Genomic DNA, 23,425 nt, shown 5'->3' on the forward strand with positions numbered 1-23,425 from the left:
ACAGACTCCCGCTACGCTGCAGAATTGTCCCAGGACGGAAATCGAGCTGTTTTTCTTGACTCCTAAACGGGGTCTTTTGAACGGGACCAAATGGTTGAGAAAACAAAGGTTGCGAATGTCCCGCATATTTCATAATCAGACGTCATACTTCGGCACACCTGCACAAACAGCCGCCTCACTGTAGACTCCCGCGTCGGGGGCTCCCATGCGGGCTGCCACGAGTCCCTCGGCAGTCCATAAAGCAGGCCATGTCATCGACGGGCGAGCTGGAAACTACAGTAGAGCCCCACACCGCACGCCCCACACATGCAAACCAGGCAAAAGCAGCCCGGCTATTTATACTTCTGAATACGCTGTGGTGATCACTCCTCTGGATTAAAAGGCATTGGAACCGAAATCTCGCGCCGTTGAAATAAAGCGAAGGCGAAATTTTATGGGAGCGAGTCAGGTTCCTCCACGTCTGCAGGGAGCGGTGGGGGGGGGAAACGCACGTTATTCCGAAAGTAAAAGTAAAGGACACCTTTCCAGAATGTGTCAAATAAGTCAAAGTGAAAGTATAAGTCAAACTCAGTCGGCCATTAAGATGGTCATAAATGTGCGTAGGTATCGAAAGTGGGAGAAAACACTGTAAATCCAAATCCAATAGGCTTACATTAGGCAAACAGACAGGTAATACCGCAGACACATTTACCAAACGCTCTCGGGGAGAATGCAACAGTGTTAAAAGTATACGGTCAGAAATAAAATGGGGCAAAGGACAAATTACAGCAACAAAAATCCCGCTTATGTACAGTAACAAAGTGTTTCCACTTGCAGGTGGGTTCACTTCAGTTCCAAGTCTCTCGGGCCCCGCCGGGCCAACTCTCTCCAAACCGCCAAACATCAAGGTCTTTCAAGGCGAGAGGGCGTGGAGGACGCGGGCCTTGTGCAAACAACCCTCCTGACTGAGGCCCATACACGGCCAGGGAACGGCGACACAAAGCCACAGCCGGGCCGGGGTCGGGCCCACGCGGTGCCGGTGTTACTCAAGAGGCCCGTGTCAGAAGCAGACAGCAGCGGCATCGGCACCGAGCGCCCGGCGGCTTGGACGCTCGGCACGGAAAAAAGAAAAAAAAAAAAAACACACACACACACACACACACACACACACACACACACACACACACACACACACACACACACAGACACCCCCCCCGCTTCTGCAGTCGAGTCATTCTCCCGCAGTCGGAAAACATGACCCGAGCCCGGCATGTGCAGATGACGCTGGGGGGAGCTTATGCAACCGGCGGCCCCGGCAGTTAGAGGATTCAGTCTAGTACTGCTGGATTCTTATCTTTAATTAGTCTGAGCTACGGAAGACTGTGCATGAGCAAGCACATGTTGCACAGAGCTCAGAACTGCGACTAGGATGGAAAAAACACGGCACTTTCTCCCGGTTGGTAGATTCACAGACCAATACACTTGTGTTCATGGCCTCTCTTGTGTATTATGGGGGGGGCCATTACGACCAAGGCACAAGTTTTTATGGTGGAGTATAATTTAAACAGCCCTTATTGAATTGCCCTACCGACGCATTTTCGGCCAAGATTCCTTCATGGGGATGCACAGAGGGCCGCGACTGCTGGTTTTTATAAGTGGAAGCGCGCGCACACACATACACACACACACAGGTGCAGATCAGCGTAAACGCGGTGAATTATGGTTATCGTAGTGTCCAAGAGATACATGAAAGATACATGAATCAGACATTTAAAACCTTTATTTTGTCTGTCCCTAAATCTATCATTTACTCCTCGTATACACTATTTATACAGTCCGTCACGATGTGAGATGCATCAATTTTCACATCTTCCCGCCTGGACCTGACGAAATGGCAAAGATTTATAGCGTTGAAGACGTCGCTAAACACAGCTCCGAGGTCAGGCAGGATTCAAATGATGTCGGTGGAGATTGTAGGTTGAACAGCGGCGTTCATTTGGGGCACAAGTCAAGTGTGGAACTTGAGCTAATATGTTTATAAGTGAGTGGGAGGCGGGGGCGGGGCGGGGGTTGGAGAGAGAGCAGAGGGAGCGGGGAGATAGCGGAGATGGTTTGTCTGGATCCCCGGGAGCCCACACAGCATTTGGATTCCATCAAGACGGAGCCGCGATGACGTTAGGATGTGCTAAGTGCAAGAATGCCCACTTCAAAGTGGGGAACGAGAACAGGCCGGGGCCCCAGCACAGTGTGGCGTCTGTTTGAAGCCCAGCGGACCATGTTAAGATACAACACAGACGGGGGCCGCCGGCCTGCGGGGCTGAAGGAAAGCTGGCAGGGGCCGCTCTCGGCAAACAGGACGCTCTGATCGGCACCCAAGACCTGCGTCTGAAAATGGCAAATGGAAAGGAACCTGGATTTAAGATTAAGCAGGAGTGACACGCACCGGCCCCGGCGCCCCCGACGCACGCAGACGTGCGCGCGCACGCCGCCGCGCGCGCGCACGCCGCCGCGCGCCCGAGTGCACACACAATAAACACGGGCGCTTCCTCGTCCAATCCCTGTGGACCAATACGGAGGCGGCACCGCTGGTAAAAAACAGAGATGCACGCTGAACGGGCCCCCGCACTCCCCCGGGCCCTGAACCCCGAACCCTCGCGCCCCCAGCAGAAATGGAGCCCCCTCCACCCTTACTGTACCCCCGGGTCTGCAGCAGGATTGGCATCCATTCATTTTAATAACCGCGCTTTATTTTCTCTCCTGCCAAGAGCCATTACCATAATTCACGCTCTGCCGGGTACCTGCAGAGCAGCGCTGCTGTTAACAGTCCTGGACACCTTGAACACAAGAGAGAGGGAGGGAGGGAGGGAGGGAGGGAGGGGGGAGAACAATAGAGAGAGGATAAATTCTATGGGAGCAAGGAAATCAGGAAATTTGCCTATTATCTGATGCCCGTCATCAACATTTGTATATTGAATATTTACAGTGCAAACGATGGGAACCCAATTTTAATACGGGATATGACGTGTGTCGGAGCGGAGGGGCGGGGCCACCTTCCTACTCTCACCTGGAGCCTGAACCCGCTGTGTTGAAATGCGGGTCATTTGTGGTTATGAAAGCTCTGGGCTCTGAGCTCGGGGCTCCACGTGGATATACAGCGCAACCTAGACTTAAAAATAAAACAAAAAAAACCCACAGCGGCTACAGCGCCATCGAGATTCCCCTTTCCTTGTCGTGACGCCGCTCGATGTCGAGGATGCCCCCCTCCACTATCATGTCATAGAATTAGAATTTTGACCTAAATGATTCCGTTCGAACGTTCCACGTCAGCGAATGTTATTTTCTTCATAACGCAGATGTGTTTTGCCGCGCTGTTCGAGGCGTGCGCGGCGCCGATGATGGCGGCGAGACAATTAAACAGTTTCCAACTGAACTGTCACGATCGTGACAGCCCTAATCACCAGCTTGAGACTATATCTAATCATTTTCCTGAAAGGCAGCTCTGATGCAGGCGAAGCGCCGTGGGAAAGCAGTGCTCCTTCCTGTTATGCAAAAATCTGGCGGGAGATAAGCTCCGGCCGTTTCAGCAACGGCAGAATGCTGAAGGGCTCAGCGCTACAGCTGTCCTACAGTTGGGTTCAAACCGTCAACAGTAAATATGCACAACCTGCCGCGTGTTTGGTTTTCACGTTGGCCGAGCGCCAGGCACTAAGAGTAATTCTACCAACGGGCGGATGTGGAGCTGAGGGGGGATTACACGGCGACAATCCCAGAGACCCGAGGTTTTTATTCAGAGTCTGTCAACTGGGGCTCTCCGAGGCCCATATAATGGGCTGAAAGAGATGTTCTCTCATTTCATGTGCCTTAAGACAGGAAATGGATAGCGTGTAGCCATGTTTCCACAGGCACCCCAGGGAGCACACCTGGAAGCGAATTAAAGCCTCTCGAACCCCGGTGAAAAAGTCCAAAAATCAGGTCCCTTCAGTAACACACGGCCCTTCAGGCTGCAAAGAAAACAGCCCTTGAAGTGACTTTAGCACCAGCAGACATTTGACTTTCCTTAAGGCAAGAAACGTAATTATTTTTCCGTTGCTCAGAACCCCCCCCCCTTCCCACTTTCCACTAAGACCAACCACTGCACTAATACTGCCCCTCTAACAAAACATATCATGAATTTGTCCTTTAAGTATTGTCTTTTAATTAAATTTAAGATAGAATCAGGGTGCGTCGGGGTCACGAAAGTTGGTCGTATTTACATTTTCTCCGAGTAAAATAACAGAAATAAAAACCCAGCCTTAGAAATGGATTTGGCTGTTCTTGGCCGCTGGTGCGTTCAGCAGTGAACCGGCCCCAACCGGACGGGACCGGAAAAAAGAACAAAAACATGTTGAGGTCGACGGGGAGAGACCCGCGTGATCCACGGGAGCCCGTTCTCCGTCCGCCGCCCGGTCCGGGGGCCCCGACTGGTGGGGGGGGGGGGGGGGGGGGGTAAAACAAAACAAAAAAAAAAAGGGCCCAGGTTTTTCCAGCAGGATCTCGGTAATAGACAAAAAAAAGAATCCCCTCTCTACGTGACCGTTGAGGGATAAATTTGCCGTGGCGCATTCGCTCATTCACACGTCAAATAGGTTTTGCCTCAACGGAACGCTCTCCCATGAATTCAGTGGAAATGCAAATGCTCAAAGGTCTTGGCCGTGATTTGACAGAGCTATTGGTTTTTTCGGTTACATCCCCCCCCTCCCCAACCCGTCCGCCCCCGCCACCGCTGCTCTCTTTCCTCACACTCCACAAATGTGCTGCGACGCTGTGACCTGCCGCTCCGCTCTTGCGTTCCAACCTGCCGTTTAACTGCGTGACACACTTTGACAGTACAGTCAAAGTTGTGTTCCTCATTTATGCTCCCTGACGCAGTAAAATTCAAATTGGATCATTCCCCCTTTTTGTCCGCAACAGCACCTTTTCCATACGGCAAATCATCGTCGGGGGGTAATGACGTCAAGGAAACAGAGAGTACGTGCACATGCACCCGTGTGCGTGCGCCAACACACAAACCGTAATCCCGTAATGTCTTTTACATTGTACATGACGGGGCTACGGCGGCCCAGTGGTCACGACGACAAAGCTCTGGGCCCTGTCTGTGTGGCGTCTGCATGTTCTACCCACGTCCACGTGGGTCTCCTCCGGGTTCCTCCCCCCAACCCTGAAAAAGACATGTTAGACACTCCCGCCCGTGCCCCTGAGCAAGGCATCGGTGGAGATGGGGAGTTGGCCCTACGGCGGAAGTCCACCAGACGTTCCTATTAAATCCATCTAAATCAACTGCTGCGGCTCCCGGCCAGGCCGGCCAGGCCGGCCAGGCCAGCCGCGTGGCGCCGCGCAGCTTTCCTCTATTTTTGCTCGAGGTCTATTTTCCTTTCAACTGCGCGTGGCTTCGGGTACGCAGCCGTTTCCATAGAAACACGAGATAATACTACACAGAAGTGTTTTTGTAAAGAGTGCAGTCCATTTAAATGTGTTTTATATGAGTCAATATTGTACTGAATTGAGTACTGAGACCTGCAGCTGCTGTTGGATTTGCTTATTGATCAAGACCCGTTTTAAACCCAAAGAACAAACACAATGTGTGTGTGTATGACTGTTTGTTTATGACTGTGTGTGTGTGTGTGTGTGTGTGTGTGTGTGTGTGTGTGTGGGGGGGGGGTTCAAGTTAATTGTTATAATGTGCATAAGTTCATGCGCTGGGAGGAGAGGCATCCAGGATGCTGTGGAAGGAGAGGAGAGAGGGAAGTGAAGAGAGCGCTGGGTGCGAGTGGAAGGAGAGAGAGCGTCTGAGGAGAAGTCCGCAATCAAAAGGGACACGGCCGTCCCCCGCATCCCAGGTTGTTATTTTCCGACTGGACACCTCGACCCCGGGGGCGGCTGTCGCCTCGCGGCAGGCAATAGCGGCGGCTTCGGCTCAGCGGAGGTTCCGTCTGCGTCTCCTTCGTCATGTGCGTCCGGCTGGCCCCGCCTGGCCCCGCCTGGCCCCGCCTGGCCCCGCCTGCCGCAGCAGTGTTATCAAACTGTGAAAAAAACCCAAACGATTTGAATGGCGGTTGTTTCCAATACTCCTCCTCAATCTACGACAACATGGACGCGTCCGGGACACTCCGCCTCGCTGCGTGCGGCGGACTTCTACCGTGATGAATTTTGTTCATAGCCTACGATACTTTGTTTACTGGAAACTCAACACAAAGAAAGATAACATCAGTAAAGAAGTCGTGTGAAACCTGAGCTGAAGGCACACAGCGCGCAGGCACGCACATCCTGGATGCATATGTATTCATGCAATTAGATGCCTATCAACACACACACACACACACACACACAAGCCTCAGGGACTGGGACTGAACCTTTAGTTCCCACTGTACAGCACAGGATACGAGTGAACAATCTCTCCAAATTTGGAGTGCAGGCCACTGATTGGAGGAGGCCTCCTCAAGGTGGCAGAGAGGAGGCGGGGCCAAGGCAGGTGAACGTTGTTAGGCGTGGCTGGTCGTGCAATTAGACAGGTTGACTTAAGCGTTCCAACTGAGTTATGATGTGGGGCCCAAAGCCAGGAGGCAGGCCAACCGAGGGATTTGCCAGGACAAGTAATTGACCTAGATGTCAGTTTCTGTCGAGTCGACAAAATGTCAGGGTGTGTCCATGGGAGATGTAGGCCTCTCTCTACACACACATATATATATGTATATATATATCTTTTTTTATTATTATTATTATCTTCCCCTAAGGCCTATGGCAATGCAAAGGCAAACAGAGAGCTGTCATCAGGGCTATAATAAAATAAAGGAGTTTGCCGTCAGCGTGTTGACTCCTGCATGTGCTCTGTCGGTGTTAAAAAGCCGACTTGACTACACCTTCCATCCTGAGCGTGTTTTTGTTTTATTTTGTCCTGCAATAAGGCTGCGTTAACCACCAACAGCGTGACCACTATTCAAATGTATTTTTAGGCGTCGCATTTTTATCTTTTTAAATCGACAAAAAAATAAATGACAACGTCAGAGTCAAACGGTGAACAGAACAGCACAACGGAATCAAACTAAAAATTGGATAAATGCAAACATTAAATGTGGAGGGAAAACAAGACGTTTATCTCCGGAGGCTTTTTCCGAACGTGGATCCGTGACGTTTCCAAAATCTCTTGTTTTCCTTCGACTTGGGGCGGGGGTTAAAAAAAACCCTCTGTGACGTCACGCTCCACGACTCCGTGTCGATCGCCGGTTCAGGGCTTTCGAGACGAACGGGGCTTCAAGCGTCTCCGCATCCGAAATCTAAAAAAACCTGTTTTCGAAAAAGACGTTTGAAACAGATGTTCTCTGTCAGGACACCATGTACGTATGACATCTACTGCGAGAGTAGAAGGAAAAGAAACTCGGTCGAAGGTGAATTAAAAAAAAAAAAAAAAAAAAAAAAAAAAAAGAGGCCATTTTAAACCACCGACTTGAAGGAGCCCGCTCGTATTGTTACGTCACGTCCGGTCAGGAACGGAACCCCCCCCCCCCCCCTCCGGAAGTGGCGACGCGACGGCGGCGGCGCTGCAGTTAAATCAGTCCGTGTGCGCGCAACGTGGGGGCGAGCATTAAAGAATGACAAAGTGTCCGTGTCGATGGCGGCTCTAATGAATTAAAGACAGGGGACGGGGACAGAGATGGGCCCCGGCGGGGTTCCTCCACCCGGGCTTCCTCCACCCGCCGGGCCGCAAACTGGGCCAAGTCTTGCTCGTGGAGAACCCGCCGCTTCACCTTTTTCTGGTGACGGAGCGCCCTCGTGTGGCGGCGCAGCGGTAGTGCGTCTTCGGTGACGACTGCCTTTCCCCCCAAATGTTCTGGGGAGAAATATTCAGTGTGTAACATCGGACACTGGAAAACATTCAGAATGAATATGACACATAATTCAAGATTTTTTTTTTCAGTTTTTCTGTTTTCCACTCTGATCCCTCTGGTTAAAATTTGGCAGCTTGTGTTGGGATCTGGAAGTCAACAGAGTGTAGGAGGCTGTGGGTGTGGGTGTAGGTGTATGCAACCCTAACCCTGTCTAATCAGCAGCAATAAGTAAAAAGATGTGAGTGGACCCTGGACAGGGTGTCGTAGTAATATGAATCCGAGTGCTGGTTATTTAAAAAAAAAAAAAAAAAAAAACCCCAAAAAACATCATGGCTCTGAGTAGCTTGAGAGAAACAAATAATTCATATGGGAGACATGGCAGCACTCATAAAGAAGTCACCACACAGATTGAATGTATGATCAAATCAACACATTTACTCTAAAATGTTAATAAATTATACGGGAACATAATACAGTCAAGTGGTACACGGAACAGGTCTTTTTACTATAAATCTGCAAATGCTTTTTTTCCATATAGAAAATGACCAACTGTTCGGGAAGAAAATCAAGTTTGGAGTTGGGAATTGGGGAAAAAGGAAACCTTTCACAACATGCAGTCTCGGGTTGCGCACACACTCATAACTCATATACTTTTACTTAATGTCTATGTGGTTCTTTCACTTTTACTTGTCATTTAATGTTGTCTTACACACACACACACACACACACACACACACACACACACACACACACACACACACACACAGGATTGGGTTAAAATATTGGAGCTGCACAGAGTTATAATCACACACAGTTGCCTAGAACAGGACATGGTCTACTTGTTTATTTTTTTGTCATAGCTGTGTGTGTCCTGCGGTGACGTTATTAACTTTTATAATGATGAAGCAGGACACTGTCAGCAAAACAACAGAACAAATTAGTGGAGCAATAAGGCATTAAAAGGCAATAACATTCTCATTGAATCCCCTTTGAGGATCATTGATTTTGTGTGTGGGGGTGGGGTTTTTTTTTGTTTTTTTTTTAATGCTGTGAATGATTAAACACTTAAAATCCCTCCTTTCCCACGTGAAATCATAAAATATGTGGAACAAGCGCTCTGAAGTGCGAGGGTTCTGGGCGAGGGATCTCTTCCACCACCAGGGGGCAGTGTTTCATCCTTTATGGCCAACCGCTCCATAACGCACCCACTGATCATATCCCCGTTCAATTGCTGCATGCACACTCATTCATTCTGTACAGTTATATGCACCATCAATTTAGGGATGATGTGCAGCCGGACGGTCGTTATCCTGAAACAACCCCCGACTGGGTGATTATTTTACCTTTCTTGTAATAACCTGGATAACGGTTAGGTCTTAGGGTTGGGTTAACCCTAACCCTCACCCTATATCGTTGCATGTTGAAATTGTAAATTTTTCAGTTTTGCCGAAATAATCAATGTTGCACAGCCTTTTTTTTTTTTTTTTTAATATATATATATATATATAACTACAGCACCACAGCAGGATTAATATTTTGAAATATGCACTTTGATTGCCTTAGTGCCGAGGGGAGATTTGTGATCCGTGTCGGGGCGGAGGGCGGCGGAGCAAGGGGCCTCGGTTTAGATCTTAGGATTTGGGACACGCAGCGGGCCGGGGACACACGTCCCACCTCCGTCCACGGGGAACGGACGCAGGGAGGTTTGGATTCGTCTCAAAGCGGTTCCCACCCTAACGGAGGAAAGCAGGACGAGCAGAAAGAAGCAGAAGAAGCAGAAGAAGCAGAAGAAGCAGAAGAAGCAGCGGCCGCTCCTCTGACAGCAAGAGTCGTTTCCTGCTCTGAGCAAACAAGAACATCACGGACCGGGGCGGAACGCCGCTTTTGAGCGCCTTTGAGGCTGTAGTGCCGCGTACGCCCCCGGCCAATGACCTTTTGACCTTCAGCGATACAGTCTAGCTGCAGTAAACCGTAACGAGACATTACGTACACTCCCTCCGAGCGCCGAGCGTCCTGACAACCCGTGTCACGGCGTCTTGGCAGCGCTGACCTTAAAGACCTTCGTTGTTGTCCTTTTGGGTTTTTTTTTAGTCCCGAAAGACCAAGGAAACTAATTCTGACCCAAACCTTCTGGCACGCGCTCTCCGTGCGTCTGCATCGAGCTGCGGGTGCCAATGAAGGGAATTTAAAATATACACGTATATCTCCGGCCTATAATGCAAGCGTCGTCATTCCTAATTGTTTGGTCAGTGCAGCTGAGCGTTTCTCTTAGTTCCGTTTAGTTCGGTATGTTTTGATGAACGGACACGGAGTGAATCTGAATAAAAAACATCAGACGAGGACTGAGACACATACACACACACATACACTCCTTATATGGTAAGACCATAGAGAAATGACTATCATATATATACTGTAAATATATATATATATATATATATATATATGATTGTTTGTACATAATATATATATACTGTATATGATTTATGATTATAGATGTACAAACACACTAAATACATCAAACACATTAAATCATATATATGTAATTTTATACCGTGCATATATATATATATCTATATATACCGAAATATATATATATACACATGAAGTAGCATGTACGCCCCCGGTCAATGACAAGTGCATACATATATATATATATAAATGATTAATATAATTCATAAATATATATATATATACACATATATATGCATATATATATGCATATATATATGCATATATAATACTGTTTCTATGGCTGTGTTGTGAATGAGTTGCGGAACTCCTTTGCAGCAACGTTCTACGTCACCTGCAAGTGGGGGAGTGTAAAGCAACATGGAGGGAGACGCCTCATTGGTGGGATGCTGGATTATTACTACAACTATATTATTATAAACAGTTGCCGTCTGCTACCGCGCCGTGTCCACATGAGGTGAGGGCCAATTCACGTTTACATCTTCAATTTTGCCAACAAGTGGGATTTAGATCCATGTGCCAGTTATTCTGCCTCTCCTGTGGATCCCTGAGCCGCCCCCCCCCCCGCTACACCGCATCAGAAGCTTGACCACGTGTTTTAATTTTTCAATATCAACTATTCATTCATTTATTATACAAAAAACGTGCTACACCGCGACACATTATGGAGAGATGAAATGGCACACCGTATGCCGGGATGGAACTCTGCGGCCGCATCGCACCGCCCCACATCGAGCAGCGGATTACGACGGGGGTCTTTGGGGGGAAAAAACAAAGGAGACGAGGAGGAAATGAAGTGAATGGGCTTTGAGCGCGGGGCCCAGCGGCTCCCTGCAGCGCCCTGCGGGGCCCTCTTCACTGATGGTCCTGACTCATCATCAAAGCCTCCACGGCACTGAGCTGCTCGCACACACAGCAGTAAAACAACACACAGCGACCGCTGACCGGCAAGTTCCCACCAACGTTTCACACACCGCTCTTGGCGGCCGCAGCAAAATTATTTTTTTCAGTTTGCATATTATGTTTTTGTTCACTTGTTAAGTATTTATTTTGTATTTGTTTTCACAAAATAATAAACTCATCCCCATGAATGAAGTTGAATTTGTTGTGAGATTTGCACTTTTTGTCAGCAAGGTTAAAGACATGGTGGATATAATGTGTGTATATATATATATATATATATAATTATTATTTGTTTTTTTTGTTTGTATTTTCTTTGGGGGGGTTATTAGCCGGAGCCTGGCATAAAAAAGTTTGGAACTCCTGAACCAGACGACCATTTCCCCGAGCCGATTTCGAATCGGCGGCAGATCGATCGGGAACATCCCGCCCGAAACGCACGCGTACAAACAGGTGACGTGAGGGGTCAACGCGAGGGACGTCGAGACTGCGGAACGGACGGCGTTGCAAAAATAGTCTCTGATGATCATTATGCTGGAAGACGGATTTCAACATGCATCGTGTCAGGCATCCCAGGGGATTCACTAAGAGTAGAAAAAACATCCTCCATGATGCGGTGCATTGCTTTAGGTCAGACGGGCCACGCCCAGGGAGCCTCCCGAGCTACATTTCTACAGTACTCTGAATAGTGATTAATAGCAATATGTACACTTTTAAAAGGAGATGTTTTCGCCTGCAGCTGCTTTTTATTACTTATTTTCTAAGTGGTTAAAGTGGTTAAAGTGGTTAGATTCTACTATCAACTTGCTTTTAGCAAACCATGGTTTGCCCATCTCAGATGGTAGATTAGGCTCCTCGCTCTTGAAGCTCGCCGTCTGCAGGATGACTTGCACAATTGCTCGGAGTTGATGGGGCGAGGGGGTCGGGAAGAGCAACACAGTAGAGGCCCCCGGGTAGTAGGGAGCGTTTCTTGTCTGGTTGTTTTTAGGCTGTTCCTCCCGGGCACAAGCCTCCCGGTGCCGGAGTCCATCCCCGGGACAGCACCGTGCGAGGACGAGCAGAGGATGGCTCCCCCCCCCCCCCCCCCCCGCTCGCTCATTCCACCTTCAGGTAGCCGTTGGCGTTGGTGCCCGTCCCTCTGGCCGTCTCCCTCCTCCGCCGGGCCTCCGCCGCGGATCCGCCTCCTGACCGGCCGTCCCCCCGCCCCTGGTGGAAGCGCAGCCGCAGCGTCTTGCGGATGACCAGGCGCTCCACGATGAAGGAGGCGCAGAACCAGGGGACGGCGTACTCGCCCGTGATCAGCCCCATGAAGTTGTAGCGGAACTGGGAGTAGTCCCAGGGGCAGGCGTCGAACTGCCGCAGCAGCAGCCCGGTGCCAAACTCCCACAGGTAGGTCCACAGCGTGTAGATGAGGCAGCGCAGCAGCACCGGGCAGCGCCCGCGCAGCGTCAGGTACATGCGCTCCACGATCAGGATGCAGGTGCCGTAGATGAACAGCGCCCACACGCTGGTCACGCCCGGGAACTTCCAGTTGCGGTTGACCACGAACTCCCAGGCGGCGGTGAACATCACCTCGCAGAAGTAGCCGTGGATGGCGTAGAGGTACCACCGGGACAGCGCCGTCAGCGGCACGGGGGCCTCCGGGGCCGGGGCGGTCGCCACCCTGCCTTCCATCGTGTCAGAGATGCAGACCTGGCGGGGGGGAAAGTGGAGAAGGATGAGAAAGGCAGCTTCACTTCGCCCTCGTTTTAACGACACGCAAAGCCAAGGCTGACGCGGCGATAGATCAGCAGGAAACGGAACGACGACCACGGGAGACGGCCGGGGCCCGGCGGGCACCTGACCCTGGCTGCCGCGGGCTCCCTGCCGCCGGCCGCCGCCTCGGGCGAGCGCTAATCTTATGCGAAGCACGGCTCCATCCTCCGTCACGCGCTCCCTCCTCCAGATTCCCCAGCCTTGACGCACACAGGCCGGGGTATCAGGTGACGGGAGGCCCGGGGTGGGGTGGGGTCCTTCGGCTCCTCTGTTTATCTTCCCGCACGTCCCATAGAGTCCATTTCATCCAAAGCAAACACGAGCAGGGCCGAGGAGCCAGCGGGTCCGAGCACCGGGCGGGGGCGACGGGGGCGGCCGACTGCGGCGAACGGTATGCAATGCCCCCAAGAGGAAACGGCAAATAACAGAAAACATTCTAGGAGGGATCACAGCAGCTCTGTGGAACACAGGCACAGAGCGAGGCTGGGACTACAAAAGCTCGTTTGAAGAGAACAAAAGCAGATTTTTTTTTTTTCTACCCCTTCCCTTTTTTCGCCTTCAAAAGGCTGGCTGCCATCCAGCCACAGTCCATGGGGATTAACCTATTTCTCCGAAACAAGGAACAAGGGCTCGGTGTGAGGAACTGGGCCGCTGGGCTGGACCCACTGACCCCCAAACAGCCCAACACACTCATTCCACAACCTCCCCAGTAACCTCCCCAGTAACCTACCCAGTAACTCCCACAGTAACCTACTCAGTAACCTCCCCAGTAACCTACCCAGTAACTCCCACAGTAACCTACTCAGTAACCTCCCCAGTAACCTCCCCAGTAACCTACCCAGTAACCTCCCCAGTAACCTACCCAGTAACCCCCACAGTAACCTACTCAGTAACCCCCCCAGTAACCTCCCCAGTAACCTATCCAGTAACCTCCCCAGTAACCTCCCCAGTAATTCCCCCAGTAACCTCCCCAGTAACCTATCCAGTAACCTCCCCAGTAACCTCCCCAGTAATTCCCCCAGTAACCTATCCAGTAACCTCCCCAGTAACCTCCCCAGTAACCTCCCCAGTACCCTCCCCAGTTACCTCCCCAGTAACCTCCCCAGTAACCTCTCTGTCTGCCTTTCCAATCCATATCACATGCCCCAGTAGTTGGGTCATCATTTAGCCTAACAAATACTGAATTGATGGAACAGCAGATGATGATGATGATGATGATGATGATGATGATGATGATAGTCAAACAGACAGACAGACAGACAGACAGACAGACACATTAACTGTAGATAGATGGATAAATTGATTCTACTTTTTGGGTTTTGATGGCATTTTGCATCCTTCTTGTCTCTATGCTGTATATATAATGACTATACCATCATCTTATGGGGAGATTGTGTGATGTGATGTCACAATGACATCACATGACGATGCCGCCCGGGTTTCTGCGGCAACCATTAGGGCCGTTTCTATGGTGATAATATTAATCTAATGTAAGTGCTAGGAGACAACCAACGAGCTAGGAGCCACCTTAGGAGACAATCTAGTAAGTAGGAGTCATTCGAGGAGACAATCTAGGAGCTAGGAGTCACCTAAGGAGACAATAAAGGAGCTGCAAGTCACTCAAGGAGACAATCTAGTAGCTAGGAGTCATTCGAGGAGACAATCAATGAGCTAGGAGCCACCTTAGGACACAATTTAGTGGCTAGGAGTCATTAGAGGAGACAATCTATTAGCTAGCAATCATTCTAGGAGACAATCCAGGAGCTCAGAGTCACTCTAGGAGACAATCTAGGAGCTATGAGTCATTCTAGGAGACAATCTAGGAGCTAGGAGTCACCTAAGCAGACAATAAAGGGGCTAAGAGTCACCTAAGGATACAATATAGAAGCTGGGAGTGACTCAGGGAGACAATCTAGGGGCTATGAGTCACCTAAGGAGACAATATAGGAGTCACCTTAGGAGACAATCTAGTAGCTCAGAGTCACCAAAGGGGACAATATAGGGGCTAGGAGTCACCTTAGGAGACAATCAAGGAGCTAAGAGTCACCTTAGGGTACTCCTATCTCAGACAGGCAGACAGAGAGGCAGACAGGCAGGCAGACAGGCAGACAGACAGGCAGGCAGACAGGCAGTCAGACAGGCAGGCAGACAGGCAGTCAGACAGGCAGCCAGACAGACAGGCAGACAGACAGACAGACAGGTAGGCAGGCAGACAGAGGCAGGCAGGCAGGCAGACAGACAGACAGGTGGGCAGACAGGCAGGCAGGCAGGCAGGCAGACAGACAGGCAGGCAGGCAGGCAGACAGACAGACAGACAGACAGGCAGGCAGGCAGACAGACAGACAGACAGCTGCGCTCTGTCCTGCACCTTCCCCTCTGGCCAGCACAGTATGGATCCTCAGTATTGAGTGTGACGCGGCGTCACGGTGCTGAACGCTGTGGCAGCTGAGATGGATCTGGACGCATTACCCCCGAAAATGTCCACAGGGGGGCGGGTCACAGACACAGCACAGGCGGGGAACCAGAACACCAGACAACCACACAGAGAGAGGTGTGTGTGAGTGTGTGTGTGTGTGTGTGTGTGTGGTGTGAAAGGGAAATTAAACCAAATTATAGTGATAAAAGAGAGATTGAGTGAATAAAATAGAGAAATGAGAGAGGGGAGCGCACACACACACACACACACACACACACACACACACACACACACACACACACACACACACACACACACACACACACACACACACACACACACCCCTGTAGGCTGAATAGGGAACGGGCCCCCCGCTGTGGCTGCAGCGCTCTGACAGCTGTGCTCTCTGACCCTGTGATTAAAGCGGAATCGTGACCCTTCGCTGACCTCACATTACACCATAATCCCAGTGCGCGTGTGTGTGTGTGTGTGTGTGTAACGCTTTGGAGGACGGAGGACCACAGCCTGGCGGATGGACGCAGGACGCCCGGTTTGGGGCATTTCAGTGGACCCTCCGGAACCGTACGGAGACCAAAACCAAAGAGCGGCACAAGGACAGGCCATCCGGCGCAGCCACCTCCGGCTCAGGGACGTGGAGATAAGATCTGAGCCATTTTCTGCTTTTTGTTGGTTTTTTTTTCCCCCGCAGCTTCTTTCACTGCCGCCACGACTTCAGAATTGATCGCGAGTTCAAACAGCGAGAACATTCCGTCCGCATTTCGTACATGCGTGCGGGCAGGGAGCAGAGGCGCCACGTGACGCGGCGCGACAACCGCCAGATGGAACCGCACAGCTTCAATATCAATAAAGTGCGGAGGAGGGAAAGAGGGCGGAGCCTGGAGGAGCGCGACCACAAAAACTGGAATAAAAAAAAAAACCAAAACGGTAGAATTCAACTCCCAATCCCAAATAAAATCCCAACATTAGGATGATCGCAAGGCGTTCTGAACAGGAAACGGAGTACATTCACGATTCCGAGTTGACAGCTCCCGCAGGTTTACGGGAGCACACACACGCACACACACACACACACATACACACACACACACACACACACACACTCTATAGATCTTCTTTAAATATTATAGGAATCATTTATGAAACGCGATGGTTTGAAAGCAAGGACCAACCACCCGAGATACGTGGCAGCAGCTGGTGGCGTATTCATTCTCCCACAGGTGGGGCCTTTTTTTCCTGGTTATAATCACTTTTCTGCCTCTGCCGTAACTACACTGTCACAGTTATTACATCATCGGCCCGGCGGCAATTGTTTGAGGTCGACAGCTGACCGTCGCACGATTCTGTTTGTCTTTGAGGCAATGCCAGAGGAGCGGCGGGGGACAAATGTGAGGCGGGCGGGAATCGGTTTGGTTGCGCCGAACACATTTTGACCGTCGGCTCAAATTCCATGTTGGGTGACGGCGCCCCACGCCGCAGCCCGCCCGTAAGGCGGAATGAAACAGAAAACAGACCAAAACAACCCCAAAAAAACAAGGTCGATATTTCGACGGCGGCGGTTTTGATGACGGACCCGGCAGCGACCGCACCCCCTTTTTCCAAAGGTGCTGCTGCTCTTCACCCTGGTGCTCCTGAAACAAGCAGAGCGAGAGAGAGAGAGAGAGGGGGGGGGAGAGAGAGAGAGAGAGAGAGAGAGAGAGAGAGAGCGAGAGGGGGGGGAGAGAGCGAAAGAGAGCAAGAGAGGGGGAGAGAGAGAGCGAGAGAGAGAGGGTGAGAGAGGGGGAGAGAGTTAGAGAGAGAGAGAGAGGGGGGGAGAGAGTTAGAAAGGGGGGGAGAGAGAGAGGAGGTGAGAGAGAGCAAGAGAGGGGGCGAGAGAGAGGGGGGGTGGGAGGGGGAGAGAGGGGGGGGTGGGAGGGGGAGAGAGGGGGGGGGAGTTAGAGATGGGGGGGAGAGAGAGGGGGGGTGAGAAAGAGCAAGAGAGGGGGCGAGAGTGAGAGAGAGAGAGGGGGAGAGAGTTAGAGAGAGAGAGAGAGGGGGAGTTAGAGAGAGAGAGCGAGAGAGGGGGAGAGAGGGGGGGGGAGAGGGAGAGAGAGGGGGGGAGAGTTAGAGAGAGAGAGAGAGCGAGAGAGGGGGACGGAGAGGGGGGAGAGGGAGAGAGAGGGGGGAGAGGGGGGAGAGAGAGAGAGCGAGAGAGGGGGAGAGAGGGGGGGGAGAGGGAGAGAGAGAGGGGGGGAGAGTTAGAGAGAGAGAGAGAGCGAGAGAGGGGGACGGAGAGGGGGGAGAGGGAGAGAGAGGGGGGAGAGGGGGGAGAGAGAGAGAGCGAGAGAGGGGGAGAGAGGGGGGGGGGAGAGTGCGAGAGAGGGGGGGAGAGAGAGAGGGGGGGGAGCGAGAGAGGGGGAGAGAGAGAGAGGGGGGGAGAGAGAGGGGGGGGAGAGTGCAAGAGAGGGGGAGAGAGAGCGAGAGAGAGAGGGAGAGGGGGGAGAGAGTTAGAGAGAGAGGGAGAGGGGGGGAGACCTCGACCTCTGAGGCAGCCATAATAAAGTGATGGTCATGGACGGCGGAGGCGGCTCAGCTCCCCTTCAAACAGCCTCCCGCTCACGTTACGCCGCCTCAGAGCTTTCATCCCTTTAAAATAACATCGTTTAGGATGAGGAGGAAGTAGAAAAGGGATCCCTCCTCCTGCAGGAAGCGCTCTGCGCGCAGCTCAAAGCGCAATTTATAGAAGCAAAGAAAAGCCAAGGTTTGCTTTCGGCTCATGAACTCACAACCAAAAGGATTTTCACCTGCTGACCCACGCGGTCGTACAGACGCCAGAATTCTGTTTCCAGCAAAACTCCGTCGCGCATTTCAGTTCCCACATCTGGAGGACGGCCATCGGCACGTGAGCGTCTCTTCATTTAACGCCAGTAATTCAGGGTCGATCACAGGCCCTACATCCCATAACGACACCGCACATCACACTGCAGCTACACAGGGCGGAGCCCAGGGGTCTAAAGAAACAATCGGGAAAGTGAGAAAACCACATCATTTTTTCCACCCTAAAGACCACATCCGTGACTCCGCCTTAAAGACCACATCCGTGACTCCGCCTTAAAGACCATATCCGTGACTCCGCCCTAAAGACCATATCCGTGACTCCGCCCTAAAGACCATATCCGTGACTCCGCCCTAAAGACCACATCCTTGACTCCGCCTTAAAGACCACATCCGTGACTCCGCCTTAAAGACCACATCCGTGACTCTGCCCTAAAGACCACATCCGTGACTCCGCCTTAAAAACCATATCCGTGACTCCGCCCTAAAGACCATATCCGTGACTCCGCCCTAAAGACCATATCAGTGACTCCGCCCTAAAGACCATATCCGTGACTCCGCCTTAAACACCATATCCGTGACTCCGCCTTAAAAAACATATCCGTGACTCTGCCCTAAAGACCATATCCGTGGCTCCGCCCTAAAGACCATATCCGTGACTCCGCCCTAAAGACCATATCCGTGACTCCGCCCTAAAGACCATAATTTAACTAAACCACAACGTGAAGAAAAAACGAAATCCCAGTTCACATCTCAGTTCAATTCACATCTCATGTATCACCATATCGATATCATAACGATGCGTGGCCCTGGTTCAGATCAGACTTGGAGGCTTGGCTTGGAGGAAAGAGACGCCTGGAGCCAAACGTTGGACAAAACCTCACTTTCACTTACATCACTTTATGTGGGTGGGGGCGGGTGGGGGCAGGTGGGGGTGGGTGGGGGCGGGGGGAGGGGGGGGGGAGGGTCACGCTGCGAAATAAAAGCTCTGGACGGAACCACGGCGGCTCATATAACGCTCCGCTGGGCATCGTCTCCGTGAGCGGCGGAGGAGAGGGGGGCGGAGGAGAGGGGGGCGGAGGAGTGGGGGCGGAGGAGAGGAGGCGGAGGAGTGGAGGATCTGGATAGACACACTTTTAACCTTCTGTATACCCTGAGTGCTTCCCATCAGCAGAGCTGCGCCTCCATCCAAACACACCAACAGAATCATTTATATTTATATCATATAATTTACCCTGTGGATATTTCTATATTTCTATAGTCTGTATGTATTTTGCTTTTTCTGTTTTGTATTTTTTTGGTTGGCTATGAGTGCATATTTGGCCATTTTCATTTTATTTTAACTTTACTAATACATTTCTTTCCAGTTTCTTTCCTTGTTATTTTATTTTTATTCATCAAACTTTTTATTATTTATTGATTATTTATTGATTTATATTTTATTTCGTTGTTATTTTATTTGTATTCATGAAACTTTTTATCATGATTTTTTTTTTCTCTGACAGTTTTTTTTAAGCACTTATTGTCGTGTACAAACGCGCTGGTACTCACCAGTTACCGCAAAAACACAGACAGACCTCGGGGACACCGAGCGAAAACCAACCTGAGTCAACATCTGTCACTTCGCTGTCGTGTGAAAGGCTCCGTCTGCTTTGGCGCAGGGTGGAGCAGGGTTTTCTGGACATTTCATTTGGGAACCTACTTTCTCTTTAAGCCCTTTGTATTGAAGAGCTTTGGTTCTGTCCTCTGCTCGTGACCCTTCTCTCCATCTGGCTTGTTCCTTGTTGTTCCCTGTTGTTCCTTATTGTTCCCCCTTTGTTCCTTGATGTTCCTTGTTGTTCCCCGTTGTCCCTTGTTGTTCCTTATTGTTCCTTGTTGTTCCTTGATGTTCCCTGTTGTTCCCTGTTGTTCCCTGTTGTTCCCCGTTGTTCCTTGATGTTCCTTGTTGTTCCCTGTTGTCCCGTTGTTCCTTGTTGTTCCCTGTTGTTCCCCGTTGTTCCTTGTTGTTCCCTGTTGTTCCCCGTTGTTCAGTGCTGTTCCCTGCTGTTCCTTGTTGTTCCCTGTTCCCCGTTGTTCCCCGTTGTTCCTTGTTGTTCCCTGTTGTTCCCCGTTGTTCCTTTTTGTTCCCTGTTGTTCCCTGTTGTTCCCTGTTGTTCCTTGTTGTTCCCTGTTGTTCCCTGTTGTTCCCTGTTGTTCCTTGTTGTTCAGTGCTGTTCCCTGTTGTTCCCTGTTGTTCCCTGTTGTTCCTTGTGGTTCCTTGTTGTTCCCTGTTGTTCCTTGTTGTTCCCTGTTGTTCCCCGTTGTTCCTTTTTGTTCCCTGTTGTTCCCCGTTGTTCCTTTTTGTTCCCTGTTGTTCCCCGTTGTTCCTTGTTGTTCAGTCCTGTTTCCTGTTGTTCCCTGTTGTTCCTTGTTGTTCCCTGTTGTTCCTTGTTGTTCCCTGTTGTTCCCTGTTGTTCCCCGTTGTTCCCCGTTGTTCCCCGTTGTTCCTTGTTGTTCAGTGCTGTTCCCTGTTGTTCCCTGTTGTTCCCTGTTGTTCCCCGTTGTTCCCTGTTGTTCCTTGTTGTTCCCTGTTGTTCCTTGTTGTTCCTTGTTGTTCCTTGTTGTTCCCTGTTGTTCCCCGTTGTTCCCCGTTGTTCCCCGTTGTTCCTTGTTGTTCAGTGCTGTTCCCTGTTGTTCCCTGTTGTTCCCTGTTGTTCCCCGTTGTTCCCTGTTGTTCCTTGTTGTTCCCTGTTGTTCCTTGTTGTTCCTTGTTGTTCCTTGTTGTTCCCTGTTGTTCCTTGTTGTTCCTTGTTGTTCCCTGTTGTTCCCTGTTGTTCCCTGTTGTTCCCCGTTGTTCCCTGTGTTGGGACAGTATCTGGACACAACATGTTTCCCTCCAGTGCTCGTGTGTTTGTTTTTTGGTGAACAATGCATGTGGGGGGCACGCTCCTCCCTTTCCGAAGGAGGAGCCCGTCTACAGAAGCCGCTTGAGAGTTTGGGTTTCCCGCAGGCTGCCGTGTTGCCATGCTGTCAAACTCTCTTGACATATCTCCACAAATGACCGCGTGCATGCGCCGCGCTCTGAGACCCGAGGTCCATTCGCGAAGCTCAGTCGCGGGTTCAACGCTGCACGCGAAGTCGGTCGAATTTTGAGTTTGGAGAGCGACGCACGCTGCACCCACCCACCTGACACGAGGGTGCAGGGGCCAAATTTGAAAACAATTCAAATATTAAAAATAAATAAACACATTTCAAAAAAGCGAAGTTCAATATAAGTTCATCGAGTTCGAACACAGTGAACACACATTAAGAGCTAAATATTCCCGGTAACGGTGTGCCAAGTCTGCGTTCCAACCACTGGGGTATTGGCCACCAGACTGACAGAACACGGCTGGGATTTTTTTCAGGAGGGCTCTCCGATCTGCTCTGTAGCGGAGCAGCAGCAGGAAACGGAGTAAATTAAACACAGCTAGTTTTTATTTGCTTTGTTTGGAGAAAAACTTGCTGGTAGGTAGTTATTTTCATTTTACTGCCAGTGTTTCCCCAAATAGCATCCGTTTTTCTGCGCTTATTTTGGTGAGTAACTTAAAAGTGGTGTAATAAGTAACTTATTGTTAGTTATTCTAAAGTCTAGTTTTGCTCAAGCCCTTAACTGTTGAGGTGTGTGTGAAAAAATCTCATATTCTTGTTATTTATCATTTTTAATATTCTAATACAATTTAGAACGTGTTTTTCTTTACAAATCAAGACTCAAAGTCTAACGGTGGCATAGCCGTCGGTGAAGAAAATGTTTAAAATCGAAAATCGAATAATATCTCGACCTTGAAATTGAAAGTCCAATTGAATCGTGGATTTGGAGAATCATGACGCCCCTCATTGATAGCGACGAGTCAAATGGAAAAACATAGCAGTAATAACTGAAATGGTTCCTATTATCTTATAAATAAGTACTCGTACCTAAGACATTTTGACGAGTAAAACTAAAATAGGTCTTAGCAACCGGTGGAACAGCAACTAGTAACTAAGATATGAGAACTAGGAACTTGAAAAAATTGTGTTCAAACAGCCATGCACCGTGGGAGATACCGACCAGGGCCTTCATGGATGGACTCAAGCATGAAGTCCTTCAGCCTTGACCTCGCACTCCGAAGTCAACCATGTCTTTCCTTTTTTTTTTTTTTTTTACAGACTTCTTTCCCTTGATACACGACCAGATTTTAATTAATTACTACTCCTTTTTTTTTTTTTTCCCTGACGTCGGCAAACCCAACTGAGAGCCGGACGGGGGGCCGTAAACACTCTGCCCTCCGCTCCCCCCAGCAGCCCCTGTCCTTGAGCAAGACACTAAAACTCAGCGCTCAGCATAAATCCACGACTGCATTTAATCCCGGAGCCCGAGATAACACCTGAGCCAAACGGTGACTCTCTGGAAACTGCCAAATATTACTCACGTTAACGGCGGCGGAAGCTTTTTGTTAAATGATTACACAGCGGCTGCGGTGCCAGGGTGCGGTTTACGGCCGTCTATCGGGGTTAATATTAAAAAAAAAATAAAAAAGTTTCCCCCCTGTGCAATCACGTCTCCTTGTTCCTCGCGAGCGTCGCTGTCATCGTGATAAGACACTTCCATTTTTCTGTTTGCCTCACAACCGTGAATCCCACTGTACCACGCCGTATCTGTAGATAAAGGCTTCATGCTGTTTGTTTGCACCGCGCGCCCGGGTTCCCCTTATCTCCTCGCCGCTTCACTTCCACTTCATCTGTTGACTACCGCAACCGCTTCATCGAGTTTTTATTCCGTTTAACTAATTTCTTGTTTCTCTTATTTTTTTTTTTGGTGCGTGAGCGTGTACATGATCTGGTTTTCAAACACAGTCGGCGTTTTGTGCTTTATTTACTGCCTGTGGTTTCCTCACAATGGGCAGGATCTACCGTTACTCATGACCCAAAATCAGGCTCAAATAGGGTATCGGTGACGGATAATATCCCAAAAACCAAACGAGATACCAAGAGCGACACAGTCAGATATTAAAGAAAAGTGACACGATGTTCCGCTCTTTTACACATTCTGTAGAAATGTGTAATGTGTACGTCAATAATTATATAAAGTAATGGATCAGATTGGAATTCGGGATATTATTTTTGCTATAATTCTCGCGCCGTTATCAGCGCCTGGCGCTCGGAAAGCGTCGAAGCCACGGACACGAATGAACGATGTGCATTCGGAGCA

At 50.1% G+C, this 23,425-nt stretch overlaps 1 protein-coding gene across 1 annotated transcript in view; it reads right to left on the minus strand.

Moving 5' to 3' along the window:
- Positions 1–12,308: 12,308 nt before the first annotated feature.
- The window catches only part of tmem229b (transmembrane protein 229B), a gene marked incomplete at its 3' end in the record, with an annotated part of 12,632 nt that continues 1,515 nt past the window's right edge, over positions 12,309–23,425 (minus strand). The window contains exon 2 of the mRNA XM_080012727.1: positions 12,309–12,905. Coding sequence (XP_079868853.1) covers positions 12,309–12,887 — 579 coding nt within the window. The 5' untranslated portion in view covers positions 12,888–12,905. The remainder of the gene's footprint in view (positions 12,906–23,425) is intronic.

Source organism: Zeus faber (genome assembly GCF_960531495.2).
Source record: "Zeus faber genome assembly, chromosome: 13".
NCBI lineage: Eukaryota > Metazoa > Chordata > Actinopteri > Zeiformes > Zeidae > Zeus > Zeus faber.